The sequence below is a fragment of the Mya arenaria genome, chromosome 2 (assembly GCF_026914265.1).
Source record: "Mya arenaria isolate MELC-2E11 chromosome 2, ASM2691426v1".
In the NCBI taxonomy this organism is placed as follows: Eukaryota; Metazoa; Mollusca; class Bivalvia; order Myida; family Myidae; genus Mya; species Mya arenaria.
Window position 1 is genome coordinate 55,422,192 of NC_069123.1, and position 27,603 is coordinate 55,449,794.

Here is a 27,603-nt window from a genome sequence, read left to right on the forward strand (position 1 = left end):
CCTTGGTTGGTGCTTTTTCAAAATTGTTCAAAGAAATTAATTCCATGAAGAACTCTGGTTGACATGGCAACCTAAAGGAAAAGTGTCAACAATTGGTTGCAATCATCTTCTTCTCCTAAACCCCTTGGACAATTTTGATGAAACTTTATAGGAATGATCCTTGGTTGGTGCTTTTTCAAAATTGTTCAAAAAAATTAATTCCATGCAGAACTCTGGTTGCCATGGCAACCTGAAGGAAAATATAGTCTGTCGTGTCCGCGCTGTGACTTTCTCTTATATGGACGGATTTTAAAATGACTTGCCATATGTTTTCGACATACCAAGACAACGTGTCGTGTGCAAGACCCATGTCCCTACCTCTAAGGTGAAAGATACACTAAGTGTTTATTCACAATGGAATGCTGAATATGAGGACATAAAGAGTGTTGGCTGTCATTTAGTATGATTGTTTTTTTTTCTATGCTCAGAGGCAATATAATATAACTTGCAATATGTATTTGACACATAAAGGCAAGATCAACTTTTTATGTACTTGTTCATAGCTCAATGTCACATTGGGGGGCATTTGTCACATACTTTGACAGCTCTTGTTCAATATTCTTTGAGAAACAAGCTATGTTAAACTCTTTTACTCAGGTGAGCGATTTAGGGCCATCATGGCCCTCTTGTTCAAATTTTGTGAAAATAAATAAACTGAATGACACTGTTCCAAATGTTGTAGGTTTTGGAAGCATATGTCATATTATTCAGTATGATACACATCATAGGTTTCAATTGTTAAGTGTCAGTTCTTGTTTTATGCATTGGCTTAAGCTTACTAGTTGATGTGACTTATAAGCATCAGCTTATCTTAAATGCATGTGTTTTTTAAGACTCGTACAGCTGTAGTGCAGCCATGGATATGACGCTGATCCAGGATAGTCAGGCGGCTGTTTCTGCAGGGTTCACTGTGAATGCTGATGACTTCTACCAGGCTGTAACAGCAAGGTGACTTTATTTACAGTTCATTTGCTGGCTTTCAGTTTTTAAATAAAAATTGAATGCAAATTTATGTTGAAAATTTTCATTATAATGATGATGACAAATATTGATTTTTTGGTGGATGACATGACAATTAATAGATAAATGTAATACTTTTTGCAGCTATCCGTCAGTGTTCAGACAGACATTCTCAAGCAACGCAGAACTGCTCTCCCGAATCCAGGGACTTACCAATGGCATGAGTACCAATCCTGCCAACACTAAGCTGCTCGTCCTCCTTTTGGAGGGAGACGTTACTGACCAGGCAGTCAAGGATTCACTGATTGCCTACCGCCAGGCCGGTGGTGTGGTTGCTATCATCAGTTCTGATCCAGCAATTGGACTGGCCAACTTTATCTTCATGGCAACAAGTCCAGATCACATTTTTGTAAAAAAGGATTTTGGTGCCAGGAGAAACAGCAGGTTTATTGCAAGGAAGCTTTGTATAAGTAAGTGTTTGGAATATCAAACTGGTGCTTAAGAATTTTTAAGTGCTATTGAATTTTATAGGTGATAAAACTACGTATATGTGCACCAATGTCTTGTTGTTGTTCAAATAAAATGATTTTTTTTTATATGCCTATGGAAAATATCATGTTATTTTCACTTGTCTTATATATTGACATTATATCCCATATTGATTTTATAATCTTAACAAATATTATCTATGTATATTTAACCTTATTGTGTATGTGTAAGTGTAATTATTTGTTTCCACATACATGCCATATTTCTGGAGACTATTCCAAGGATTCAGGGCGATTTTGTAGTATTCAGGTATTTTTAGCAGTTGGCGAAGTATTTCGAAGTTTCGAAATATATTTAGACGCATGTATGAAAAAATGCTTTCACATATATTTATTGCTATGAAAACCTTCAATTTTTTGAATTTACAGAATTATTTTATATATCATGATTCATCATATTCTTTTGATGCACTGTTATGTCATACTGTAATGCACTTGCAGAACAAAATCTACCATTTTCAATACAATTTAATTGATTTACCTTCCTCCAAAGTCAATTTAAAAATTCTGCTTAATACTATCAGCTATGATGACGTTCAGACAATAAAAGAATGGAATAAATATTATTTATTTATTCCATTTCCCAAAAAGTAATGTTTCTTTGCCTTTGATCATTACTACAAATAAGTTAATTGCTTCTTGTAAAAGTTTCCTTTTGGCATTTATCAAACCTTTTTTAAAATATTCATTGTAATTTATGCAGTCATTTCTCCCTTGTGGAGTTGTTTGTTACATACAGTTTCACTCACAGACTGTGTTTTTTTTTTATTTTTTATTTTAAATTACGGAGGATTTCTCCCGCCCAGAGACTGGGGAAAGGATCAAAATCCCGAGGATTTTTCCCCCTGCCAGGGATATGGCATGTATACTTCAATTAAATATGAAACAGTTTCAGTAAATTCCTTCAAATACAAACACATCATGGTTTGATAAGAAAAAGAAGAACTTATTGTGAATAATTCTATGCAACTGTTACAGCTCCATGTCTGGACGGGGAGGAGAGGATGGAGGGTGGGGAGTGTGACAAGTGTAAACGTGGAACATATCGTACGGTCACTGAGTCACATGTCTGTTTACCGTGTGGCGTGAAGAAAACCACTCTTGACATGGGTGCTACACTTAATACTGAGTGTGTTCGTAAGTCAGCCCAGCATGCCTTCATTATGTTATGTAAAATTATGGTTTATACTATTTGAAAAACATAAAACTACCTGCTGTAAACAAAATTCCATTGTATAGGATCCTTATGATGGACAAAAATATTGTATTGCCATTCTGATTTTTATTATTAAACAAGTAGAAAATCATTATAAATATTCAGCTCTATACTTTAAGCACTACCACTGAGAGTCTTGCTTCTATGCCCACAGTATTGTTAAAGTTCTATATGTTTACTCATTTTCTGTACCATATAACACAGCTGACTGTAAGGCGGGGGAGAAAATGGTAGGTGACTCCTGTGAGAAATGCCCAGTTGGCTCTTACCAGCCTGAACTAAAGGACTTCTGCATAGAGTGTGAAACTGATTTTACAACTGCTAACACTGGTAGTGCTGGCCCTGATGACTGCATAAGTAAGAAATGTTTTGTTAAAGCATACATATTTTCAAACATTATATACAAAATTCAGTGCCTTCAAATACTGTAATTTGTTTTTGAAATTAAATTATTTTTTGTATCACATAACCAGATTCAATTATGCAGTTTTGATATGATATTATTATGATATATCTATGTCATATTTTCCACTCTGAATACATTTGTCATGCTCTCAAAACCACTAAGATATCCCTATAATACAACTAACCCTAAGACTAACTATGTATACATCTCTATAAGGGAGCTGCCCTGCTGGCACAAAGCGAAGTTCAGATGAGAGTTCCTGTTTTTTGTGCCCTGTTGGGACATACCAGCCCGAGCCTCTCAAAGATGTTTGTCTTGAGTGTGCCCCGAACCTTATCACTGCAGCAACCAGCAGTACCTCCCCAGACCTGTGTATAGGTATGCTGTTCACTTTCATGTTTTAAATATTACATATTCTAAATTCAAGCTTTTTGCAGTTGATTTACATGTACGTGCATTTTCTTACCAAAAACCTGACTCTCCCCAATGTATTAAAATATTAGAATTATATATTTAAAGAACAGAATATGACTTGATTATATGATCATTTCCTCTTCCTTTTAGAGTAAAAATCATCATCAGTCTTATTCCTACGCAAGCTATTGAAGGATTTTTTGCTCTTTATTTCAGATCGTTGCAATGTGAAGATGGACATTGTGTTAGTGCTTGATGCATCTTCCAGCCTTCAGCCTCTGGAGTTCACTTTGATGAAGGGATTCCTCGTCAACACCATCTCCCAGTGAGCATACTGTCATTCTGCTATGTTACAATGCTATTTTAGGCCCTCATTAATGCACATTAAAAGATTGATTATTCCTGTTTTTGGCAAGCGCCAAGCTTTTCATAACGCTTACACTGACAAAAGTTTTATATAAGTTACTTATATACTTGGATCATTTAGATAAGAAATGATTATTTTGCTCATATTATTTTCTTTGTAGATATAAGGTTGGCCCAACAGATGTGCGGATTGGCATTATATTCTACTCAAATAATGTGGCGACTAGTCCACGTCTTCGCCTAGATGCGACAGTGGACCGAAACCTAGCCACTAACATTGCCTCAAGCATCCCGCAGGGCTCCATTGCAGGATCCAACATGGCCAGCGCTATCACGGAGGCGAATAACATGATTAATGACCAACCAAGGGCTGATGCCACACACTATGCTAAGTTTATAGTTGTTGTAGCAGCAAAACCATCAGATAATTCTGTTCAGTCCATTGAGAGAGCTTCAGATGCAAAGGATGATTTTATAGAGGTGGTCAGTGTGGGTGTAGGTGGTCAGAACCAGGCAGAGGAACTTGCAAGTATTGCCTCAGACAACTCCTTGTTTGTGACATCAGCCACCTTTTTGGAAACCCTCAACCTTGACCTTCTACCTGTCATGTGTCAATGTGAGTATCATGTTTTTGACTGAGGTTTTTGGCATCAATATTGCATTTCGATATTATAGGCTAAAACCTAAATAATGTGAAGTAAAAATTAATACATCTATTCATTATGAAAATTATAAGCTCAGAAAAATTATATTAGCATTCTCGTTGAATTTTTTATCCTTTTTTTCATGAAAATATGAAAATATTATATCATTTAGTATGCTAAACTATTATTTACTCTTGGTTGTGTTAATTTTTTTATATATTTATATCCTTCAGCAATGTTCACCTGTGGAGCCAGCATGGATGTGTTTTATGTGAAGGACATTTCCACCTCCACGACACTGTCCAGTAAAGTGGACACCTTCATCTCTAACATGAATGATATGTACGTTTTTGGAATATATAGAAAACACATTCATAGTTGTTCATTAGTAAGTAATACCTGTGCAGACAATCTCACTTTCTATGAACTTATAATTATGTTCTTTCATCTGATGTCGTACTTTTCCCTAGTTTATGAGCACAAGACCATTCATGTAGCTAGTATGGGAGACATTTTTATCCTAACTCTTATTTCAACTGAATAACAATGAAGCCTGTCTATTTCCCAGGTACACTAGTAACAGTTTCACCGAACTAACTGGAACCAACCTGCAGGATGCCTTGACTGGAAACACACCTCTGGCTCTCACTGCCCCGCAGAACACCGCTGTAGTTGTCATCTTCACTGACAAAAACCCAACTTCCAGCTGGACAGCAGGGGTCCAGACCGCAGCAGCAGACTTGTCAGATAAGGGCGTGGTCATTGCTGTTGTGTACGAGAGTGATACAGAGACAACCATGGTTGGTGTTGGCTCAAATGATGATGTTGTCTTCTCTAAGAATAACTTTCATCTTTCGCCGTATGATGACGTTCTATTCAGGAGTTTATGCATAGGTAAGATGCAAGATAGTAGCATTTCTGCTGTTATAAACAAATTATTTAGAACAAGATATTTATTGAAATTATGATAATGTTGTAATCATGAGTTGATACGAATTATCACAAAGGAAAACACAAGAAGTTTTGATGTTGTTGTTTTTCCAGAGCCGTGTTCAGACGGAGCTGAGAGGGATAATACAGGAGAATGTAAGGAATGCTTGAAGGGCTCTTACCGCACAGCAACCTCTACACATATGTGCCAGGACTGTCCCGACAACCAGAGCACACAGGGGCCAGGCGCCACCTCACAGACACAGTGTAGGTCTCACAGACAAGAAATGCTAAAAGATATAGAAATAACATGATAATTATACATTGTACTTTGGCATCTTTGACCTTTCAACAAACTATATCTATATTGTCTCTGTTACCTTATCTTTAGTGGTAATCTGGTATTTCAAACATTTGACATTTGTAATGTAAGTTATTGTTAACCGAACTGTCTTTTACCATAAAAATATGTCTGAACCAACTTGAGAACAAATGTGAATCTAATTTCTTCCCAAGGTGTTCCATGTAGTGCAAGTGAGTGGCAGTGTGATAATGGGGACTGTATTGATGAGGCGCTCAGGTGTGATGGCGCTACCAACTGTGGTGATAACTCTGATGAGGACAGTTGTAGTAAGTAGCATCTAAAATTTGGGCTAGTGTTAGCCATGTAGAATCATAGTTGAGAAAATTAAGGTATTGTCATATCAAAACTTATATAAAAAAAAATTAAGAAAATAAAATCTTAGCACAAATGTACTTTACATTAAAACGGTACCTTATTTTTTCCCTACACACAGGAGCTATTGTGATAGGATGGTGTTTCTTGGGTGGTCCTTTTCCAGATTCCTTCAATTAAAGTGGTTCCATGCACAGCTCTTGTTACCATGGCAACTGAAAGGAAAAACTTTGGAAATCTCCTCTGAAACTGTTTTCAAACTGTTTCAAAAAAATGTCATGGAAATGTTCCGTACATGGCTTCTATAAGTTTAAAGCCTCAGTTGGTCCTGGCAAGTTGACACTTATCATATCCCCACTCCCCCACAACCCCCCCCCCCCCCCCCCCCAATAACTACAAAACAACAAAATAGCTGGTGCAAAAGCCTGATAATAGAAATGTCCTCATAATTCTGTCACACATTTTCGCGATATTTATTCTGTGAATAATTTTTGCGATGTCACATGTTGTAAGCAGAGCCATCGTAGCCAATTAAGATTGACATGTTATCAAGCATGTCGCTGTTCAGATATCTTATAGAATAAGTGTATGAGTATGTTAAATAATGCGGAATTTTATACGCGGGTTAACAATGAATAGCAAAAGCGTGACAATTGTTTACATGAGAAATGGACATTGATTTTGACATCCATTTGATGTAATAAAAACAGGTTTTTCAACCTAGAGGATGTAGTATAACAAACACTGTTTGTGCAGTACAATTTCTTTTTTTACTGACTCGGTTTTGGACTGAGATTGCTCCCTCTGTCAAATATAATATCATTTGGGTACTGTTATCACATCCTAGGATAGCTCTAGTTTGGTTTACAGATTAATCTCAAACAAATGTTTGGAAATAATGACATTTTTAGTTAGCTGAAGACTTGATCTATACCATTTACATATCTTATCATTATGATAGATGTCTTTCTGAGGCTTTGTTCTGTAATCCACTCCTCAGATACATGCGTGGCTGGGCAGCGGTATGATGGCTCTACCTGTATCACATGCGAGAAGGGTACTTACCAACCTGACAAGAAGCAGACTTTGTGTCTTAAATGCCCGGAGAGATCCACTACTATCGGTCCGGGGAAAACAAGTGTTGCCGATTGCTCAGGTATAACGCACGAATATGTCGAATAAGATATAGTGTTTTGTTAAAAGTTAAAATTCTCTTGATTGATAGAAATCGAATAACTTGCGAAACCATTGAAAAAGATAATTTTTGAAATTATTGTGTCCATGAATGAATGTTTAGTGAGTATAAGACACTTGTTTCTGGACATGTGACCAGCGCAGGATAGATCTGTCATCTACCCCCATGGAAGATGAATCATTATAATGCAGCAATATTTAAAAATATTTTAAATCATATATTCATTTCTGTGTTTGATCACAGGCGGATCCAGCATTCGAAATAAGAGGGGGCGCTACTTAGGGGCGTTACCTTTTGACTTGCGCACCTCCCTCACATCTGAAATCAGGGGGGTTTGGTGGTCATTTGCCAAGAAATATTATCAATTTCTAGTCTTAAATTGTGCATTGTGAAAATATTTATTACTTGCACCCCCCCCCCCCAAAAAAAAAAAAGACACACAAACTTCACACTTAATCCACTTGAGATTATGACATAATTAAGCAATCATAAGCATCCATTTTGGTGAAAAGTACAAAAATTGTGTATTTAATGTAAATTCCATCAAAATTTGGAAATTACTGTAACATAAGGAAAAATATCAATCATATAAATCTGGATAAAATTTTGATCTTGTATTGCTATCCACTACTGAATCACATGAAAAATGCATAATGTAAAATTTCCTTCACATGAATATATATATATATATATATATATATACTTATCTGACCACATATTTCTGTTTGTCTGCCTAGTGGTTTGTGATGAGTCTGGGCAGGAGCTGGATGTGACAAGTGGTCAATGTGTTGACTGCCCTGCCGGCAAGTTCCGGGATGCAAATCTTCACACCGCCTGTCTCCCTTGTTCAAATGGATGGACGAGTCCAGCAGCATCGACCTCAGTGGACGACTGTCAGCGTAAGTGGTGGAGATAGTTGTAGGGAGCTTGTAAGCCAATATAAATTACGTTACATGACCCTTTTTATGTCTTAATTATCCCCCGCCTTGAAAAGGCGAGGGGATATAGTAATGGTAGGCATGATTCCGCGCGTCTGTGGGTGCGTCCGTCCGTCCCACATTCATTTTTTTGCATCTCCTCTTACATTTCTCATGCGATTTCTACCAAACTTTCACAGATTGATGATCATAAAGTGAAGCAGCGCATATTGTCTGGCTTTGCGATTTGACCATTTTTGAAAGAGTTATTGCCCTTTGCTTATTTTACATTTAAAATTGGTTTCTTTGCAAATCCTCTTACATTTTTTCATGCGATTTTTACCAAACTTTCACAGATTGATGACTGTATAATGACGCAGGGCGTATTGTCGGGCTTTCGCAATTCAGCCATTTTTTAAAGAGTTATTGCCCTTTCTTTATTTTACATTTAAAATTGGTTTCTTCGCAAATCCTCTTACGTTTTCATGCGATTTCTACCAAACTTTCAAAGATTGATGACTATATAGTGACACAGCACATATTGTTGGGTTTTTGCGATTCGACCATTTTTTAAAGAGTTCTAGCCCTTTGTTTATTTTACATTTAAAATTAGTTTCTTTGCAACTCCTCTTAAGTTTTTCATGCGATTTTTACCAAACTTTCACAGATTGATGACTATATAGTGACGCAGCGCATATTGTCGGGCTTTCACGATTCAGCCATTTTTGAAAGAGTTATTTCCCCTTTTTTTTACATTTAAAATTGGTTTCTTCGCAACTCCTCTTATGTTTTTTATGTAATTTCTACCAAACTTTCACAGATTGATGATTATATAGTGACGCAGCGCATATTCTGGCTTTGGCAATTCGACCATTTTAGGAAGAGTTATTGCCCTTTCTTAATATGCATTTCTTATGTTCCTGAGAAACTACCCTTACCATTGATTGGCTTTCGTTATAAAAAATGCCCCCATGAGGTAGGGGATATAGCTGTCTGTGACCGCTCTTGTTCAAGTGTAAAATGGTGAAACAAGTCAGTTTTAAGATGTGAAGAGATTGATTTATTATCAAAGCTTTGATTGACTGGGTTCTAGACCTCCACCTTTCCACCATTTGATTAGCCCAATAATGCTTTTACATACAGTTTTTAAAGTTAAGACTTTGTTGTCTATTTATGCGGTCTGCTTAAACTACACCACATTAGTTTATTGTTCATACAATACAAAACAGTATGATATCTTTAACAGCGCCATGTTTGGCTGGTGAGTTCTGGAATACTGATACGAGGGCATGTGAAAAATGTGTCTCCAACACCTTCACACCCAACCCTGGCCAGATGAGCTGTTTGTCCTGCCCTGCTGGCACAACTACTGGGCCCATCACAGGCGCTACATCACAGACCCAGTGTACAAGTATGTGGCAGAATATCTTATATAATTTTGTAGTTTTCAGGTCTGAACTTTAAGTGGTTGTAAGTAATGTAGTTTAAAAATGTTTTTATGAAAAAAAGTTGTAGTCAAATAGAATTTCAAACTCAAAGCCTTATTAAAATTGTTAATATAGTTGTATAAATTTAGTACATATATTAACAACAAAGCTTTTTATAGTAAAGCCCATAACTATGGATAATTATTTGAAGACTTGTGTTATGCAGTTCCATATTTATGATTTTCTCCTTGAAAGTAACAAGACACATTATGTTACACACAAAAAAAGTCATATATATTAGTACAATTCTTGTTTAAAACAGATGTGTGTGCAGATGGGTTTTACCTTCCGGAAGGGATGACAGATAGCACTTCTTGTACTGCATGTCCCACCAACACCATAAAGGTCTCCCCCGATACCATCTGTAAACCATGCCAGTCAGGGTATATCTCAGAAGATGGGCTTACATGCATACGTATGTATCAGAATGTAGACAATAGTATCAACATTCAATTGATCCATGTGTTCACCTGGCAAAAACATGATATGACCTTCAATATGTATTACCGTAAATGACTGGGTATAAGACGATAGGGGGTATTAGACGCAGGGAAAAAAATCTGTGAAAAATCAGAGAAAAAAACTTTTAATCTATGTTTTTGGTTAAAAGACGCATAGAAAAAATGTCAAAAATCGTCCGACATTTTCAGCCACCATGTTTGTTGACAGTGACAAAAAAATTTTTTTTCGTGAAAATGGCGATGGTTATCTTTAAAACCATACAACCATACTGTCGAGAATGAAAAGTTATGTTATGCAAAAAATATTTTGACAGTGCCCAACTTTGTTTTTTATATGTAAGTTTGATTATTGTTTAATTCAATTTATTATTCAAAATAATATTGAATACCGTAATTCACAAGAGTTCGGACACCATAAATTAATTATTTTTTTCGCTCTCCAAATACATAGAAAATTATCATTTTTACTTTTTATTTACATGTTTGTTTAACCTGCCTTTTTTCTTCATGTTTGGTTTTTACCACAAGTTTATTAATTTATCCGTAGTAATCAATGGTCATAAACTTATTTATTACGCCTATAAGTGTAAATCCTTCATGAAGTTAATTAAAACACCATTTTATACATGCACTGAACTGAATAAACACATTCTATCGGCTTCAGATCAAAGAGTCACACTGTGTGACGTCACATAACTTACAGTTATACCCACGAGGATCTCGTGGAGAGCATGGACATTGCTATGCAGGATTAATGTACGATTATTGCTTCATATAGTCTATATAAGTGTGGTACAAGTTTGAAAGCTTATTGGCAGATCGTTTTACAAACATGCCATGTCGATGTTTTCTTAATCCCTTGATTGCCCTTGTTGTTTGTTTAATCCTCAAATAAATATATCACACTTCCTTTTCAACAGGCAATAAATCGTTTAGGATGGGTAGTAACTAATTAAATTGTCACAGTGGTGTATACGGTTAGGTAATCTAGCCAGGCATTGTAAAGATAAAAATCAATAATCTTCGTCTGTGAAACCTGGTAACTATGAAAGTTATGATTGATGTATTTGGGAAATAATTATGGGTGTCCAAATATTTAGAGTGTACGAACTCTTAGGTGAATTATCGTAACTTTAATCTAAAAATATTTTTGTTGAAATTATAAACGTCTTACGATATACCGTATCCCGATCTTCAAGTGCCGTTTTAACCCGTATATACTCGATCAATATGACGCGAGTAACATCCCTTTCTACATAAATCTAAACAAACTCTCGGCTAGAAATTGACCTCAGAAAAAAAGTTCAAAAAATTGTTACTAGGTATTATACGCAGGCATTTTTTTGCATCAAAATCTGAGGGAAAAAAGTGCGTCTAATACCCAGTCATTTACGGTAATGTTTAATTTGCCTTATCAGTATAATAGACATGTTTACGGGAAAAAAATGTGTCTTACATGTATATGAGCAGTGTTAATATGTGTCCTACATGTATATGGGTAGTGTTAATATGTGTCCTTCATGTATATGGGCAGTGTTAATATGTGTCCTACATGTATATGGGCAGTGTTAATATGTGTCCTACATGTATACAGGTAGTGATCATATGTGGCATACATGTATATGAATAGTGTAAATATGTGTCCTACATGTATATGAGTAGTATTAATATATGTCCTACATGTATATGGTTAATGTTAATATGTGTCCTACATGTATATGAGTAGTGTTAATATGTGTCCTACATGTATATGGGCAGTGTTAATATGTGTCCTACATGTATACAGGTAGTGATCATATGTGGCATACATGTATATGAATAGTGTAAATATGTGTCCTACATGTATATGAGTAGTGTTAATATATATGTCCTACATGTATATGGTTAATGTTAATATGTGTCCTACATGTATATGAGTAGTGTTAATATGTGTCCTACATGTATATGGGCAGTGTTAATATGTGTCCTACATGTGTACAGGTAGTGATCATATGTATCTTACATGTATATGAGTAGGGTTAATATGTGTCCTACATGTATATGAGTAGTGTTAATATGTGTATATGGGTAGTATTAATATATGTCCCAGAAGTGTATGAGCAGTTTTAATTGTCCTGTCTGATAACTCGTCCATCTTCCCCTAAAATAATCTTTATCCGGGAGATTTAGTCCCCTGAAGTAGCAAAGTTTTATTTCAAATACATGTACCTTGCTTAAATTATGGCTTGAATGTTTGGGCGAAGCCAATGTTCCGTGCATACTTCTTTGCTTTAATACAAATAGTTATACAAGAAACATTGGCTTCATTGGTCCATTTCTGATGGAAATTGCTGTTAAAGAGAAATAAATGAAAGAAAAGGTGTTTGTTTACAGTTCACTTCATAGGGACATTACTCACATGGATTGAATTTAGTTATCGCAGTGGAAAGTTGGCTATAGTTAGCATTAGAAGAAGACAACAATTAACAATTAAACATAGTTAATTATTCTAAAGTTTCGAAATCACATGATAGATTTTACGTCAAATGATTCTGTATTAAAAAAATAAATAGGCAAGCATCTAGTGAATTGGCATCATTGTGCACAGTCAATGTGTGATGGTGTGAAGAAACTTCCTCTGGGTTTAAAGGTCGCTGCCATTCTATACCAATAGAAGAAACTGTTGCAATGACAGTGTTGTTTGTCCCATTATACCAAGTGTTTGAAATACTTAGCTGAAGCTACAGTTGAGAACATTAATACCTATAATATATAGCTGTTGCTTTTACAATTTGGGATGACGACACAATTTTTAGGGTTTTAGGATAGTGAAATTGGGATGACAGAATTGATGTTTATTGATTATTTAATACAGTATTGCAATTAACTCTTTATGTGCTTTATACCACTCGTGCCGATGTTATTATCCCCCGCCGAAACAAAGATTTCGGGAGGGGGATATTGTTTTGGCGTCGTCCGTCTGGTACCATATCTTGATAGGCATTGATCAGAATGTTCCCCTTGATAAAATCTCGACCACTGTTAAAAGTGTGTCACTTGGGTCAAAAACTAGGTCACTAGGTCAAATCGTAGAAAAATCTTGTCCAGAACCATATCATGGTAATCATTGGTCAAGTTATGTTCAAAATTGGTCATGATGTACCCCTTGAAGAAATATGGATCACCTAAAAAAGTGGGTCACATGGGGTCAATAATTAGGTCACTTGGTCATATCTTAGAAAAATCTTTGGAACATACTAGAGGCATTATACATGGTCAAATATTAATGAAACTTTATCAGAATGTTTTCCTTGATGAACTTTTGGTCTCATATGATCAAAAATTAGGTCACTATGTCAAATCTTAGAAAAATCTTGTCCAGAATCATATCATGGTAATGATTGGTCACGTTATGTTCAAAATGTGTCATGATGTACCCCTTGATGAAATAAAGACCACTCAAAAAAGTGGGTCACATGGGGTCAAAAACTAGGTCACTAATGTCAAATCTTACAAAAAATCTTTTGAGCATACTAGAGGTATTATGCATGGTCAAATCTTCATAAAAAAGATTGTTTTTCTTGATGAAATCTTGGACTTATTTGAAACTGGGTCACATATGATCGAAAATTATGTCACAAGGTCAAATCTTTCAAAAATCTAATGTCCAAAACTATTTTATGGTGGTGATTGGTCTGATTAAGTTCAAACTTGGTCAGAATGTTCTTTTGGGTTAAATTTTGACTGCGTTTTAAAAGTGTGTCATATGGGTCAAAAACTAGGTCACTAGGTCATATCTTACAGAAATCTTGGGAACACTCTAGAGGCAAAACATCTGCTCTTATTTCCATGAAATTTAATCAGAATGCCTCAATGAAATCTTGGAACAGTTTGAAACTAGTAGGTCATGTTGGGTCAAAAATGAGGTCACTGGGTCAAATCTTAAAAAAAACTTGTGGACACTCTAGAGGCTATATTGTTTGCAATATACCTGGACCAATCTTCATGAAACTTAATCAGAATGTTTGCCTTGATGAAATCTTAGATTAGTTTGGAACTTGGTAACATGGAGTCATAAACTAGGTTTCTTGGTCAAATCTAAATGTTACATTTTATACAATATTTTTTTTTAGTTCAAACAGTTACAATCAAACTCAAACTCATATATATATATATTTCATCAACAATTGATTTCCATTCTTTGACTAAACCCAATCAGGCGGGGGATATCAATTCAACGAATTTGCTTGTTTCAATATATTTTATCATTTATGTACATGTGCTGTACTATTAAATAACCTTTGCAATTTTCACATTGCAGTAAAATTCATCAAAACAAATATAATGGCTGCCAATTTTATTTCTGCGTCCTATCTATGGTATTAGTTGTATTTAGTCTTTTTTCCCCCTGTATCCTGTCTAAGCTAGCATTCTATACACAGTGATTTATAGTAATTTTATTTGTTTCATTAATGAAGTGACCAACATGAAATAATTTCATACATTTTACCTGTAAGAACTTGCCACAGGCAGTCAGAAATGAAAAGTGTTAAAAATGTGCATGCATAGCAACATTTTATGTATTAAGCGCTGTAATCTTCGTACATAATATCCACTTTCTGTTGTTGTTTTTTCTCAGTCGATTGTAAAGCTGGCTCCTACCAATCAACACAGGAAGGGCGTTGTCTCGAGTGTACTTTCGGCACATACCAGCCTCTAGACCATGCCAACTCCTGTATCACCTGCCCCCAGGGCACAACAACAAATGAACAGGGCAGCACTGATAGCATCCAGTGTATAGGTAGGCATGGCATTGTCACATCACAAATGTGTTAGATTCAAAGGGGCCGAGTTTCAGAGTTTTTTGTTTCATACTTTTTATGAATTAAAACACAAACATGTATTATACCTAAAAATTCATATAATAACTACTCTCAGAAAGTTGAAGATGTGCTTGGTAGTTGTTTCAACGAAATTTTCCTTTTCTTCAACTTCAGTTCCATGTGATGGTGGAAAGTATCTTGCGGCAAATGGGAGTTGTGTCCCCTGCCTGAAGGGGGAAATTAGACCTGCAGACAAAACCACCAAAGCCTGTTCCCCATGCCCAAATGGCCAGACCACAACAAGCCCGGGGTCAACTTCCTGTGTCTGTAAGTGATATTCACAGTTATAGGAGTTAATTTTAGAAGTTACAACTAAAGTAATACAGATGTATTTTATTTAGAACTCCATATTTGGTTCTCAACAGTTTTTATGGATCCAGCTCTCCATAAGGGTATGTTTCTGCACAATCTGAGAAATGATTTTTCCCCAAATTACTATACATAAGTATGTTGCTCATTAATCAAGAAAACTACTGGACTTAGAATTGATGTTGCATATTAACATGTATATCTAAACATAGTGTTCTATTCATGATTATGTTTTTGGAAAATCTTGTTATCTCAGGGAGCATCTTATTTAAATAATTTCATATACCTATGTTGGTGTGTATTGTAGTGGACTGCAAGGCAGGCAGCTACAACACTGGCACTAATTGTGACCCCTGTCCCCAGGGTTTGTATAGCGAGGATGACCTTGCCACTTCCTGTGACCCATGTCCATTGTCAACCTCAACCCTGGCCCCAGGAGCAAACTCAAACTCCATGTGTGTTGGTAAGTCTGTAGAATTAAGCAAGCAGTGGAGGTAAATTATTACAGAAAGTTACTCATATTTTGGTCTTAGAACTGGTGTGTTTATGTTATAGTTGGAACATACTTTGTGAAATTTAAATGATTAAGAAGGATGAAGCCATCAAAGTGAGAGTCAGCAAAATTATTTCACAATACGTTTTAAGTTTTTCAGTTAATCCATTGGGCAACGTATATATCGTATCACGTGGTTTTGAATGGAGAAGTACACTGTTACATGTGCTTGATCAAAATTAACTAATTTAACTGTTTTTTCACGGACATGAACGTACAATTTTTCGGACAAATAGTAACTTCAGAGTTTAGTGTTCATGTCTCAAAAGGATTTTTCAAAAAATGTTAAAAAACAAGGATCTTATAGACGAAATAAAAAACGAAAAGTGATATCACCAATTTCGGACAATACGAGTTCCTCGTGCAAAACGGACAGTGGTCAATCGAAAAAGAAAAGTAAACAAGTAGACTCGGACATTTATTTACAATCAGAAGATAACGGTGAGGACTTTTATGACTTTTATGAATATCTCGCTGCAACCATGTCATACCCTCAACCCCCCTTCATGCCCGCGTTCAGCCCCCCGCCCTCGGGCTCGCAATTCGGTTATTCGTTTCAACCACCATGGGCAACTGAAATGATGAAGGATATTAAGGAAATGAAGTCAAAGATGAAAGCCATTGATCGCATAGAAAAAACCCTGAATAATCTCACGAACCAGGTCGCCGACCTCGAAATCAAGGTCACGGATATAGATAAGCGTGTTTCGGATACGGAAACTGCCACCCAATTTGTAGTGTCCAAATTCGAGGAAAATGACTCTGACATTAAAAAGCTAAAGCAAAATTGCTCAAATCTTGAGAAGAAATGCAAAACTCTGCAATCGCAAAAGGATCAAACGGAAGAAAAGCTCGCTGAGCTTGAGATAAAGGCCATGCGCGATAATTTGGTGTTTTATGGTGTCCCCGAGGTACAGCCCGGCACGCAGGAGAACTGTTCCAAATCTATACATGGGGTCATTTCCACATACTTGGACATCCCGGACGAGTTCAAACTTGACGCCGCATACCGCCCGGCCCGGCACGGCCAGGGCAACGCTGCCAAGCCACGCCCAGGGCAACGCTGCCAAGCCACGCCCCCTCATTGCGAGATTTCATAACGGTCAGGATCGGGAGCGGGTTCGTTCCGCCTCTTTGGACCTTACTATTAAGCAAAAACTTAAGGACGGGAATATCGGGATCGGTCCGCAACTCCCCAAGGATGTCCGTGACGCCAGGAAGCCGCTCTACGACGCCATGCGCGCTGCCAAGGACGCCGGGAAGGAGGTGAAGTTCGTCGGTAAGACGCTGTACATCAACGGCCGCCCGTATGCACCACAACCCGAAGGAGACCGCTAGGGACGTCACCAGGAGTATTCCATAAATATAGCATCCTGGAACATTCATGGACTAAAACGCAAGTTAGCTGATAGTGATTTTATAAAGTTAATCCAATGTTATGACATTATCTTTCTTAGTGAGACTTGGATATCATCAACAAACACTCTCAATTTAGATATAAGTGATTACTGTTGCGAGCATATTTTCGGACGTAAAAACTCAAAACGTTCAGGACGATATAGTGGTGGAATTTCGTTGTATTATAAAAGCTTTCTAAAGGACTATATTTCAGTGATTGACAAAAATGAAAATGGACTTATTGGGGTAAAGTTGGATCATTCTATCTTCATGCACAATAATGATGTTTATGTATGTCATGCATATAGACCACCAGTAAGTAATTCAAAATCGTTTACTGCAAATAACTTGAATGAATTTGATTTCTTTGAAACCTTAGAATCAGATATTGTTAAATATGATAATCTTGGCTATACTTTTTGCACGGGCGATTTTAATAGTCGTACCGCAGATAATATAGATTTTATTATATATGATAAATATTTAGATGAAAATCAACCTTTTATTAGAGAATTTAACGATATTTCGGTAAATAGGGCCAGTAAAGACAAAGTTATTGACTTTAGTGGGCGAAATTTGATTAACTTGTGTCAGGCCACAGGATTGTTAATAGCAAATGGCAGACTAGGTAATGATAAAAATGTTGGCGATTTTACCTTCTGCTCTAGTAGGGGTACCAGTGTTGTAGACTATTTGCTACTTAAATACGATACATTTGATTTTATTGACAAATTCACTGTTAATGAATTTAACGAGTTTTCTGATCATGCCTGTATTTCTTTCGCGTTAAGTATAAATACAAACGATGATAACGATGCAACTACAAGTGAGATCCCCCCTAAAAAGGGAGAGTCCAAAATTATATTTGACAATGAGAAAATCCCGTTATTTCAAGGTCAACTCATGAGTAAGAGTGACGTATTATTGCACCTTTCCGCGTCATTGCACACTGAGCCGGTAGAGAGCGTAGTAAATGAATTCTCTGATCTATTGTTTACTACCGCGGACACGATATTTGGCAAGACCGTGGGAAAATCTAAAAGTACATATAAACAATCAAACAAAGATTGGTTTAATAAGGAATGTTTTGATGACAAACGAGAATTTAAGCGTCGGAGGAATATATATAATAGAAATAAGACTGACGATAATAGAACAAACTTTATTGCAGCGCGCTCTAGATATAATAAAACCAAAAAGAAGGCATTTATGAAATTTCGAAGAGAAGAAGGTATAAAGATAAATAACTTGGCGTCAAAAAATCCAAGACAGTTCTGGAAAAAAATAAAAGGGAGATCTCGCAAAACGAATGTACATGCGGATACTTTAACATTGGATGACCTGTATACTCATTTCAAAAACTTGGCCGGCGACGGTGTTTCGCATCCAAATAATACTCCGAGATACGCAGACCCTAACAGTTCTAACACGGCTCGAGATGTATTACTCGACACGGAAATAAATGAAACGGAAATAAGAAACGCCATAATGTCCCAAAATAATAATAAATGTGCAGGCATTGATCAGATACCAGCCGAAATTTTTAAAGCGTCAATAGATATAATTCTTCCATTTATGAAATCATTGTATAATCATATATTTCTTAATCATGAATACCCTGCATCGTGGGGTAGGGGTATAATTGCACCCGTTTTCAAAAAAGGAGATGCAAACGAGGCTAAAAACTATAGAGGTATCACCCTTATAAACACAATAGCTAAGATTTACTCGCAAATCCTACTTAACAGGTTAACCAAGTGGTCTGTACAAAATGAAAAACTTACAGAAAATCAATTTGGTTTCCAAAAGGGCAAATCAATCTCAGACTGTATATTTATCTTACATTCGATCATTATGAAGACTCTGAGTGAGAAGGAAAAATTATATTGTGAGTTTATTGATTATCAGCAATTTTTTGACCGAATTGACCACACCTTTCTATGGCAGAAGTTGTTAACTGAAAATGTAAGCGACCACTTTGTTAAAGCTCTTCAAGCAATGTATAACTGTGTCAAATCGTGCGTCAGATACCAATCGTCGTTGTCCCCCTTCTTTGAAACGACCGGACTTGGTGTTAAACAGGGGGATCCCAGTTCGCCTCTTTTGGCAATGTTTTTCATTAATGACCTAATTAACAATATTAACTCAGATTTACCCGGAATAATTACTTTGGAAGATATCAAACTTTTTCTTCTATTCTATGCCGACGATATGGTGCTCTTCGCTAAATCTCCCGAAAGTCTTAGAAAAATGTTACACGACGTTGAAACCTACTGCAACGCTTGGGGACTAAAAATAAATGTATCAAAAACTAAAGCTATGATATTTGAAAACGGGAGGGCCACGCATGTGAACTTGTATATCTACAATGAACCTATAGAAGTCGTTAATTCATTTAAATATTTGGGAATAAACCTTTTTAAGAACGGCAATTTCAACAGGTCTCAAAAAATGATTGCAGAGCACGCATCGTTTTCTCTTATTAAGCTATACCAGATATTTAATACCGTTGAATTACCTATTCATCAAAAAGTAAAATTGTTTGATGTTTTAGTAGGCTCTATTCTGAATTTTTGCTCGGAAATATGGGGAATGAATCCCGCAACGGATATAGAAATGATTCATGTGAGGTTTTTGCGTTATATTTTGGGAGCTAAAAAATCGACGAATCTCAGTGCTTTGTACGGTGAATTAGGAAGGGTTCCTCTTTCTATTTACAGAAAAGTTAATTTAATTAAATATTGGAATAAGGTTATTTCACTTAAGGACAACAGTCTCGTTAAACGCACATATAAGCTTCTACGAAGGGACGATTTCGATACTAAGACATACAAAAATAAAAATTGGGCTTCTCAAGTTAAAACTATTTTGAACGAGTACGGCTTCTCCGATATTTGGATAAATGAGTCTATAGATATTTACACACTAGAAGTAATTAAGAGGAGAATAATGGATACGTATTGCCAAAGCTGGTATTCTGAGATAAATAATTCGCCTAGACTAAGAACGTATGCTATTTTTAAGCACACTTTTATACGAGAAAAATATTTAGATGTAATTCATGAATACAAATTCCGACATGCTTTAGCAAGATTTAGAATTTCCTCTCACAGATTGGGTATTGAGATTGGCAAGTATACCAACACGCCATTAAATGACCGAGTATGTACACTATGCAACATGAATCAGATAGAATCAGAATATCATTTTCTACTTGTCTGCCCAAAATATAGAGACCTAAGAGTTAAATTTTTTAAACCATACTACTGTCACTGGCCTAATATTAACAAATTTGAAAATATTATGAATAGTTTGCTGGTCAACTGATAGTTTGCTGGTCAACTGATAGTTTGATGGTCAATTAATTGTTTGCTGGTCAACTGATTGTTTGATGGTCAATTAATTGTTTGCTGGTCAACTGATTGTTTGCAGATGGTCAACTGATTGTTTGCAGATGGTCAACTGATTGTTTGCTGGTCAACTGATTGTTTGCAGATGGTCAACTGATTGTTTGCTGGTCAACTGATTGTTTGCAGATGGTAAACTGATTGTTTGCTGGTCAACTGATTGTTTGCTGGTCAACTGATTGTTTGCAGATGGTCAACTGATTGTTTGAATGTTAATTAATTGTTTGCTGGTCAACTGATTGTTTGATGGTCAATTAACTGTTTGCTGGTCAACTGATTGTTTGATGGTCAATTAATTGTTTGCTGGTCAACTGATAGTTTGATGGTCATCTGATAGTTTGATGGTCAATTAATTGTTTGATGGTCAACTGATTGTTTGATGGTCAATTAATTGTTTGCTGGTCAACTAATTGTTTGCAGATGGTCAACTGATTGTTTGATGGTCAACTGATTGTTTGCAGATGGTCAACTGATTGTTTGCAGATGGTCAACTGATTGTTTGCAGATGGTCAACTGATTGTTTGAATGTCAATTAATTGTTTGATGGTAAACTGATTGTTTGGTGGACAACTGGTGACTGGTCAATTGACTTAGAATATAAGATGTTTTCAGCCAGTGTAATGTCTGATTAATTGTAAAATGGCAGTTCTTAATGATTAAGCACAGTACTTAATAGGAGATTTCATTGGCTGGAAATGAAGGTTATAATATAATAAGTTTAATATTTTTTCCTTATTGGATAGACAGTAATCTTCTTGCAATTTGAAAGATTATTGTTTGATTTCTGTGGCTGAATTACGTGTTGGTTTGTTTAGATCCATGTGCGAGTGGGCAGGAGCTGACCGAAGTGTCCCCAATAGTGTGTACGTCATGCCCCCTAAACACATACAAGACATACGGACAGGATGCTAGGTGTGTTGACTGCCCTGATGGCTTTATCACTCCGGCAGATGCTGCCACATCAAAGGATAGTTGTCTACGTAAGTTACTTGAGTACTAAATAATCTCTTACCATTACGGTTACCTTTTTTAGTTCTTTAATTTGCAGTGAACTTCTTTATAAAACTCCTTTTTGTCTGTAAGTGATGCTGTGTAATGTTGTGATTATACTGGAGTTTGCTATTTAGGATTTCTCACGAATCAATCAGGTTGCAAATTTAACAACTAGAAAACTATTCAATCAGCCTTTGTGTTCTAAAAAACTTAATAGAGGTTCAAACATCAAACTACTTAAAATTGACCTAAACCAAAACTTGTGAAAAAAGAACATTGTAAAATTAAGACATTATACTGAAAATAGACTGTTAACAGTTTTCAGTCTTACTGGAATGCAGAAAAGTGATCATTTAATTTAATCTGTGTCATCAGAGTTCTGTTGCAGTGAAACAAAACTTGCAAATGGGTATATATAACCAGAAGTTCTAAACCTCAGGATTTACAGCTTTTAGCTTCAGACTATTTTTCTGTTGCTTGGACACATGCATACAAAACAGCAAGAAAGTATTTGATGAATTGAAAAATAAATAAAAATGGGTGTTAGCCACTTAAACCTTATAAAGGCATGAAGCGTTCATTCTTAAACACTCACTCAGACCCTCAACTATTTTTCAGAGTTGACAATTACCAGCTGTTATAAACTCTGTATATTGAGTGACATGCCATCAAGATTGTGTACTGTACAGTAAGACTAAGTGCTAGTATTAGTTTTTTAATTGAACTCTATTGCATTCATTTATTATAATTGTCCATTCTCCTCCAACTATTGCAGCTAACTGTAGCCCAGGGAAATTCTATGATGAATCTTCTGACAGCTGCCAGTCGTGCCCTGCGAATATGTTCCAGGATGAGCATTACAAGAAGAGTTGTAAACAGTGCCGAAAGGGTTGGACATCGCCCACAGGAAGTGACGATGTCTCTGACTGTGGACGTAAGAAAACCAATAGTATTCAACATACAATATTTAGATAGACAGTTCTTATTGGACAGATGAGGTTGATTATAGTTGTTTTTCTTTCATTACTGCATTTCATTTCCCTATCTCAGCATCAAATTAGTTCCTTTAATATAAACAGTTATTTTTCATGGATTATAAGTAATTTAAAGCGTATAAATTATTCAACAAAAATATGTTTTCATTTAATTTGTTGTATAATTATTATTCATAATCTGACTATGATCAGAATAAACAAACTCCGCCTTCAATCATAAGCTCTATATTTTCTTGAATGTCAGCCGTGTGTGTTGCGGGGAGTTACTGGAGTGAAGATCTGACCCCAGACCCTGGCTGTGTGGAGTGTGCAGAGGGGTCAGCCCAGCCCCTGGCCAATCAACTCCAGTGTGATCTTTGTCCAACTGGACTGACCACGAATGGCCCTGGCCAGACACAATGTATAGGTCAGTAGGACAATCATTTGGTGTTGCATTTTGAGGAAAAGTAAAATTGTTACTTAAATAACTGATTACCTTAAGCACTGATACTTATTTTAAATAACAAATAGTTTGAGTTTGCATTTCTTATGTTAAAAGTTATTTGCTTTCTCTAAACACATTAAGTTCTACAACCTACTTCATTATTCCTAGTGAGCTGTACTGCTGGCAAGTTCTACAATTCTCTCACTCAAGAGTGTGATGACTGTCCCCCAAACACATACAGTGGGGCCGGTCAGCTGACCTGTGACCCCTGTGACATTGGCAAATCCAGCCCAGCAGGCAGTGACAGCCAGGATGACTGTATATGTATGTACCCAGTCAAAGATATGAACACATACATTGGTTCATGACTATTGTGCTTGTTGAGCAAATGCTAGAAAACTCTAGGAAATTGTCACCTTCACTACCAACCGCACTATTTTGATTAGTGCAAATAAAGTGGTTTTCGTAGTTGCAAAACAAAATTTTCAGGGATCAAGCTGTGTTTTGAGTACAGAAAAAGTGATTTGTGAAATAGGGGTCGAGTTCATACAAGTTGAATAAAATTGAATCAAATAATATTTATAGGAAGGAAACGAAGAAATAGCCTACAGAAAATTGAGTCAGCCACCTTAATATCTTTAATTACCATTATTAACACTTCAAAACACCGCTTATAGCGTTGACTCGACTTGGGGAAAATTATATGAAATAAAGTGATGGACGTTATGCTTATATCATGGCGTATATGTAAATTAGGTTAAAAATATAATGTCCGCAGTAAGAAAAATAGCAGCGGTAACCTAAATCTGCAAAAAAACGAGTGATTGATTGTGAACATGTGTTGGATATTTTTAATTACATAATTTAATGTTTATTTCAATTGAGTTTTGTGCAAAAGATCTTGAAAACCATGATAGTACTGATATAACGTATAGCTGTATAAGAATTCATGAGAATGCTACTAAACATAAGATGAGCAAGAACATGTATACATAATCTGTTTCCAATTTCCCTATAAATAGACAGCTGTTCCATCGGGTCTGCCTTCAACCTCGCTCTGGGTAGATGTGTATCATGTGTAATTGGTTACTATCAAGATGTGGCAAACCAGCTCACTTGTAAGAAATGTACACCCTTGGGTTACACTACACTAGATTATGGATCAGAAGATGCTGGTGACTGTGTTGGTAAGTAAATACTTCTAGGCAAATTCTGCATTTAAGTTGTGGTATTGAAATCGTCTTTTAAGTGGTTTCACCATGGACTTTTAAATAACAAATAGAAAGAAATAATTAAGGAATGAATTGCGGGTCATTATCGGGGTATGAACGCAATTTGGCTTGTCTAAGTGTGTGGAGTCCAAAGGACTCCACGCATACTTTGACCAGCCCAATTGAGTTCATATTCCCAATAATGACATCAACCCCACAATTCATTCCTTATATTTACACCAATAGTTCATTATTTTATTCAAGAAACGTAAAAAAATACTTCATTTCATTTCGGATTACCATTCAGTAATCCTCTCTTACCCATTCTGTAAATAGGACGACCCGACTGTTACCGGAAATATTGTTTCAAATGACGTCACAAAAACACGGGAAAAGATCAACCACTTGAAATCACTTTTAAATGTAAAATTGAAACACTTTTGGCAACAAAATGTTTAAAATAGAATAAATTAGTACTTTCTAAAATGTTGATTTATATTTTACTGGACCTGCAGACACCATACAACCAATAACAAGATCAATATCTTTAATGTATATTGTTATGCGATGAATTGCGATCCAAACATATCCGAAGATGTTGCGTTCATCGATTGATGAACGCAATTGCCGAAAGGCAGTTCATTTAAGGAATGGAAGTTGAGGTGTAAATATAAAGGTCATAAGAGCAGCAGTCTAAATGATGATGACAATAAACATGACTTACAAAAATACAATTAATGAAAACTTGATTGAACTTTATTCATACAGGGAAGGTAAATGAATTATTCAACATATTAATCTGATAAACTCTTGTTGGATTAAATGATACCGGTACTTACTGATGAAAGGGTGAAGTTTGATTCTGGTTTTGTCCACCATTAACTTCTAGATGGCTCATTATTATGCATAATAAGTCTTTAGAGATGAAAAACACAACTTATACTGTGGACTGGGTTAGTTGTAAGAACAAGAGAAGCATGACCAAACTGTTATGGGTCCAGGGGAGGGTGTGTGTGAGCGCCCTCCACAAGTTAATGGTCAACAAATTCAGAATCAAACTTCCCTCTTTCATCATTAGAATCATTTTATTCAACTATAAATTAATTAATTTTTGTCTCCAATCATTCTCTCACCAGTAATTGATTCACCTACTTATCAATCATTAATTCAAACTCGGTCATCTCATATTTTTCACATCAAACTGTAATAGCACACTGGTTTGAGGTGATAATGAAACGCATTTAGCTCATGTTAAAGAAAAACATTGAGCTCACGTTTGTAACAAACATGTAACAACCGCGGCCGAACAATCATTGCAACATATTGGTAACGTGTAGCCGACAATGCGATCTTCACGATTTTTATATTTTGAATCATCAATAATTCTTGAATGCTGTCATTTTCTAATAATTCTGTAAATTTACACCATCAGAAGACAACGAAGGCGGATTGAAGAAAAGCGTCAACAGGTTGACACAATAAAACTGTATTATAACATCTGCTACTGTTACTTTTCTTGCGTATCTAATGTATAAATTTACTTGAAATAAACAACGAAGTACATATCAGTTTGCTATAAAATTTAATATATCACATGGTTTATGTTGACCTTTGACATTTTCACGATCCCAAAAAATAAATTGTGAAAACAAATATGGCGGATACTGGACTTACCGAAAGCTAAATTACCGAAATACGATGATAATTATTGATACACAAGACAGTTATCGAAATATGCCTTTTATACACCTTTTTTTATTGTTTTTACTTTAATATATGTTATAAATACTTTACCAACCTAAATTTTTCGGCTCCGATTTTGACATTTTCCCACTGCATCCTATCTTATATATTAAGGGTTTTTACCCGTTTTTTCACCAAATTTTTTGCCTGCGTCCTATCTATGCTAGCGTCCTATACATAGTATAATATGGTAATGCGAAATTTTGTTAATCCATAGTTTTTATTTAACAGTGTTTAAATGTATTAAATTCTCGGGGCTATGAATACGACTGTTCTTAGCATAAATTATTAGTGTCATTCTGAATATGCATTATATTGAGCTACATGAATGTTATCTCTGTGTTAGTCCAATTGAGGAGTTATAAAGAGAGACAAAAGAATAATAGATATGATATATTTTGGACATTTCAGCTCCTTGTGAAGCAGGGCAATACCAAAGTACCAACGGCACATGCCTTTCCTGCCCCGAAGGGACGTCCTCAACAACTGCTGGCTCACAGTGTGTAGGTGAGTTCAGCATCGATTGTCACATCTCATACTACCTTAGAATGTGGAGGCTTGATTTGAACCTGAACTTTTCACGAATAAGGAAGCTAAACTACTCGTACTAGCATCAGTGTTGGTCATGGCGTTTGACGTCCACTTAAATTTTAGGGCAACCTCAGGGCACTTTGACCTTTAACTTCAATACCCTTCATTCAATTCACTTAATATTTCACACAGTTGTGCAGGACCATCACATCACAATGTTGTTACATATATCCATATTATCCTAATAAAAAATTATGGCACCTGACTTAGAAACTTACCTGAGTAGGTTATAGATTAAGGGCACATTGTGTCAGGTTGAAGTTTAAGGGCAAGTTAGGATTTTTACTACACTAAGTAACTTTTATACCCTTTATTCAATTGACTTAACACTTCACACAATTGTTGACGACCATCTTACAAAAAGGTTACATAACAGGTGATACTAATTCCCCGGTCTCTCACTGTATTATCCAATCTCATGACCCGTCTCCTAATTTCTGGTCCCTAGGTATTGAAATCAGGCATCGAATTGTGTTGCCGAAGCTTGGTAAACAAAATTGACAATTTCATTTTTCATAGGAAAAAAAAATGAAATGCATCATTTTCAAATTTAGTTGGTGACGTTTAATAAAAAGGCTATTTTAAAGACTATTTTTGGCCAAAATAAAACAATTTAAGAAGAGTGGAACAATCAAACACATGTCTATTTATTATTAATTGTTTACATTCATTATCTTAGATATTTACACTACATACGTAATGAAACTTAACACTCTATAATTTGATCATTTCTATTAAGAAAATAAGACTTGGCGAAAATAAGACTTAGCGAAAAGATATATCCTTTCCACTACCATAGCCCCCTAATGCAGACCCTAAATTCGGGTGTCTCCATTACCTCTATCATACTCCGGCGAA

The 27,603-nt window shown here is 35.9% G+C and overlaps 1 protein-coding gene across 1 annotated transcript in view; it reads left to right on the forward strand.

The window, feature by feature from the left end:
• LOC128208995 (uncharacterized) overlaps window positions 1-27,603 on the forward strand; it is a 136,429-nt gene that overhangs the window by 68,507 nt on the left and 40,319 nt on the right. The window contains exons 62-85 of the mRNA XM_052912785.1: window positions 873-987; window positions 1,144-1,469; window positions 2,526-2,684; window positions 2,968-3,120; window positions 3,386-3,547; window positions 3,800-3,908; window positions 4,111-4,565; window positions 4,827-4,935; window positions 5,162-5,487; window positions 5,638-5,790; window positions 6,040-6,153; window positions 7,200-7,355; window positions 8,132-8,293; window positions 9,558-9,722; window positions 10,061-10,213; window positions 14,878-15,039; window positions 15,236-15,388; window positions 15,738-15,893; window positions 21,604-21,768; window positions 22,557-22,715; window positions 23,021-23,182; window positions 23,369-23,524; window positions 24,223-24,387; window positions 26,566-26,661. Coding sequence (XP_052768745.1) covers window positions 873-987; window positions 1,144-1,469; window positions 2,526-2,684; window positions 2,968-3,120; window positions 3,386-3,547; window positions 3,800-3,908; window positions 4,111-4,565; window positions 4,827-4,935; window positions 5,162-5,487; window positions 5,638-5,790; window positions 6,040-6,153; window positions 7,200-7,355; window positions 8,132-8,293; window positions 9,558-9,722; window positions 10,061-10,213; window positions 14,878-15,039; window positions 15,236-15,388; window positions 15,738-15,893; window positions 21,604-21,768; window positions 22,557-22,715; window positions 23,021-23,182; window positions 23,369-23,524; window positions 24,223-24,387; window positions 26,566-26,661 — 4,191 coding nt within the window. The remainder of the gene's footprint in view (window positions 1-872; window positions 988-1,143; window positions 1,470-2,525; window positions 2,685-2,967; window positions 3,121-3,385; window positions 3,548-3,799; window positions 3,909-4,110; window positions 4,566-4,826; window positions 4,936-5,161; window positions 5,488-5,637; window positions 5,791-6,039; window positions 6,154-7,199; window positions 7,356-8,131; window positions 8,294-9,557; window positions 9,723-10,060; window positions 10,214-14,877; window positions 15,040-15,235; window positions 15,389-15,737; window positions 15,894-21,603; window positions 21,769-22,556; window positions 22,716-23,020; window positions 23,183-23,368; window positions 23,525-24,222; window positions 24,388-26,565; window positions 26,662-27,603) is intronic.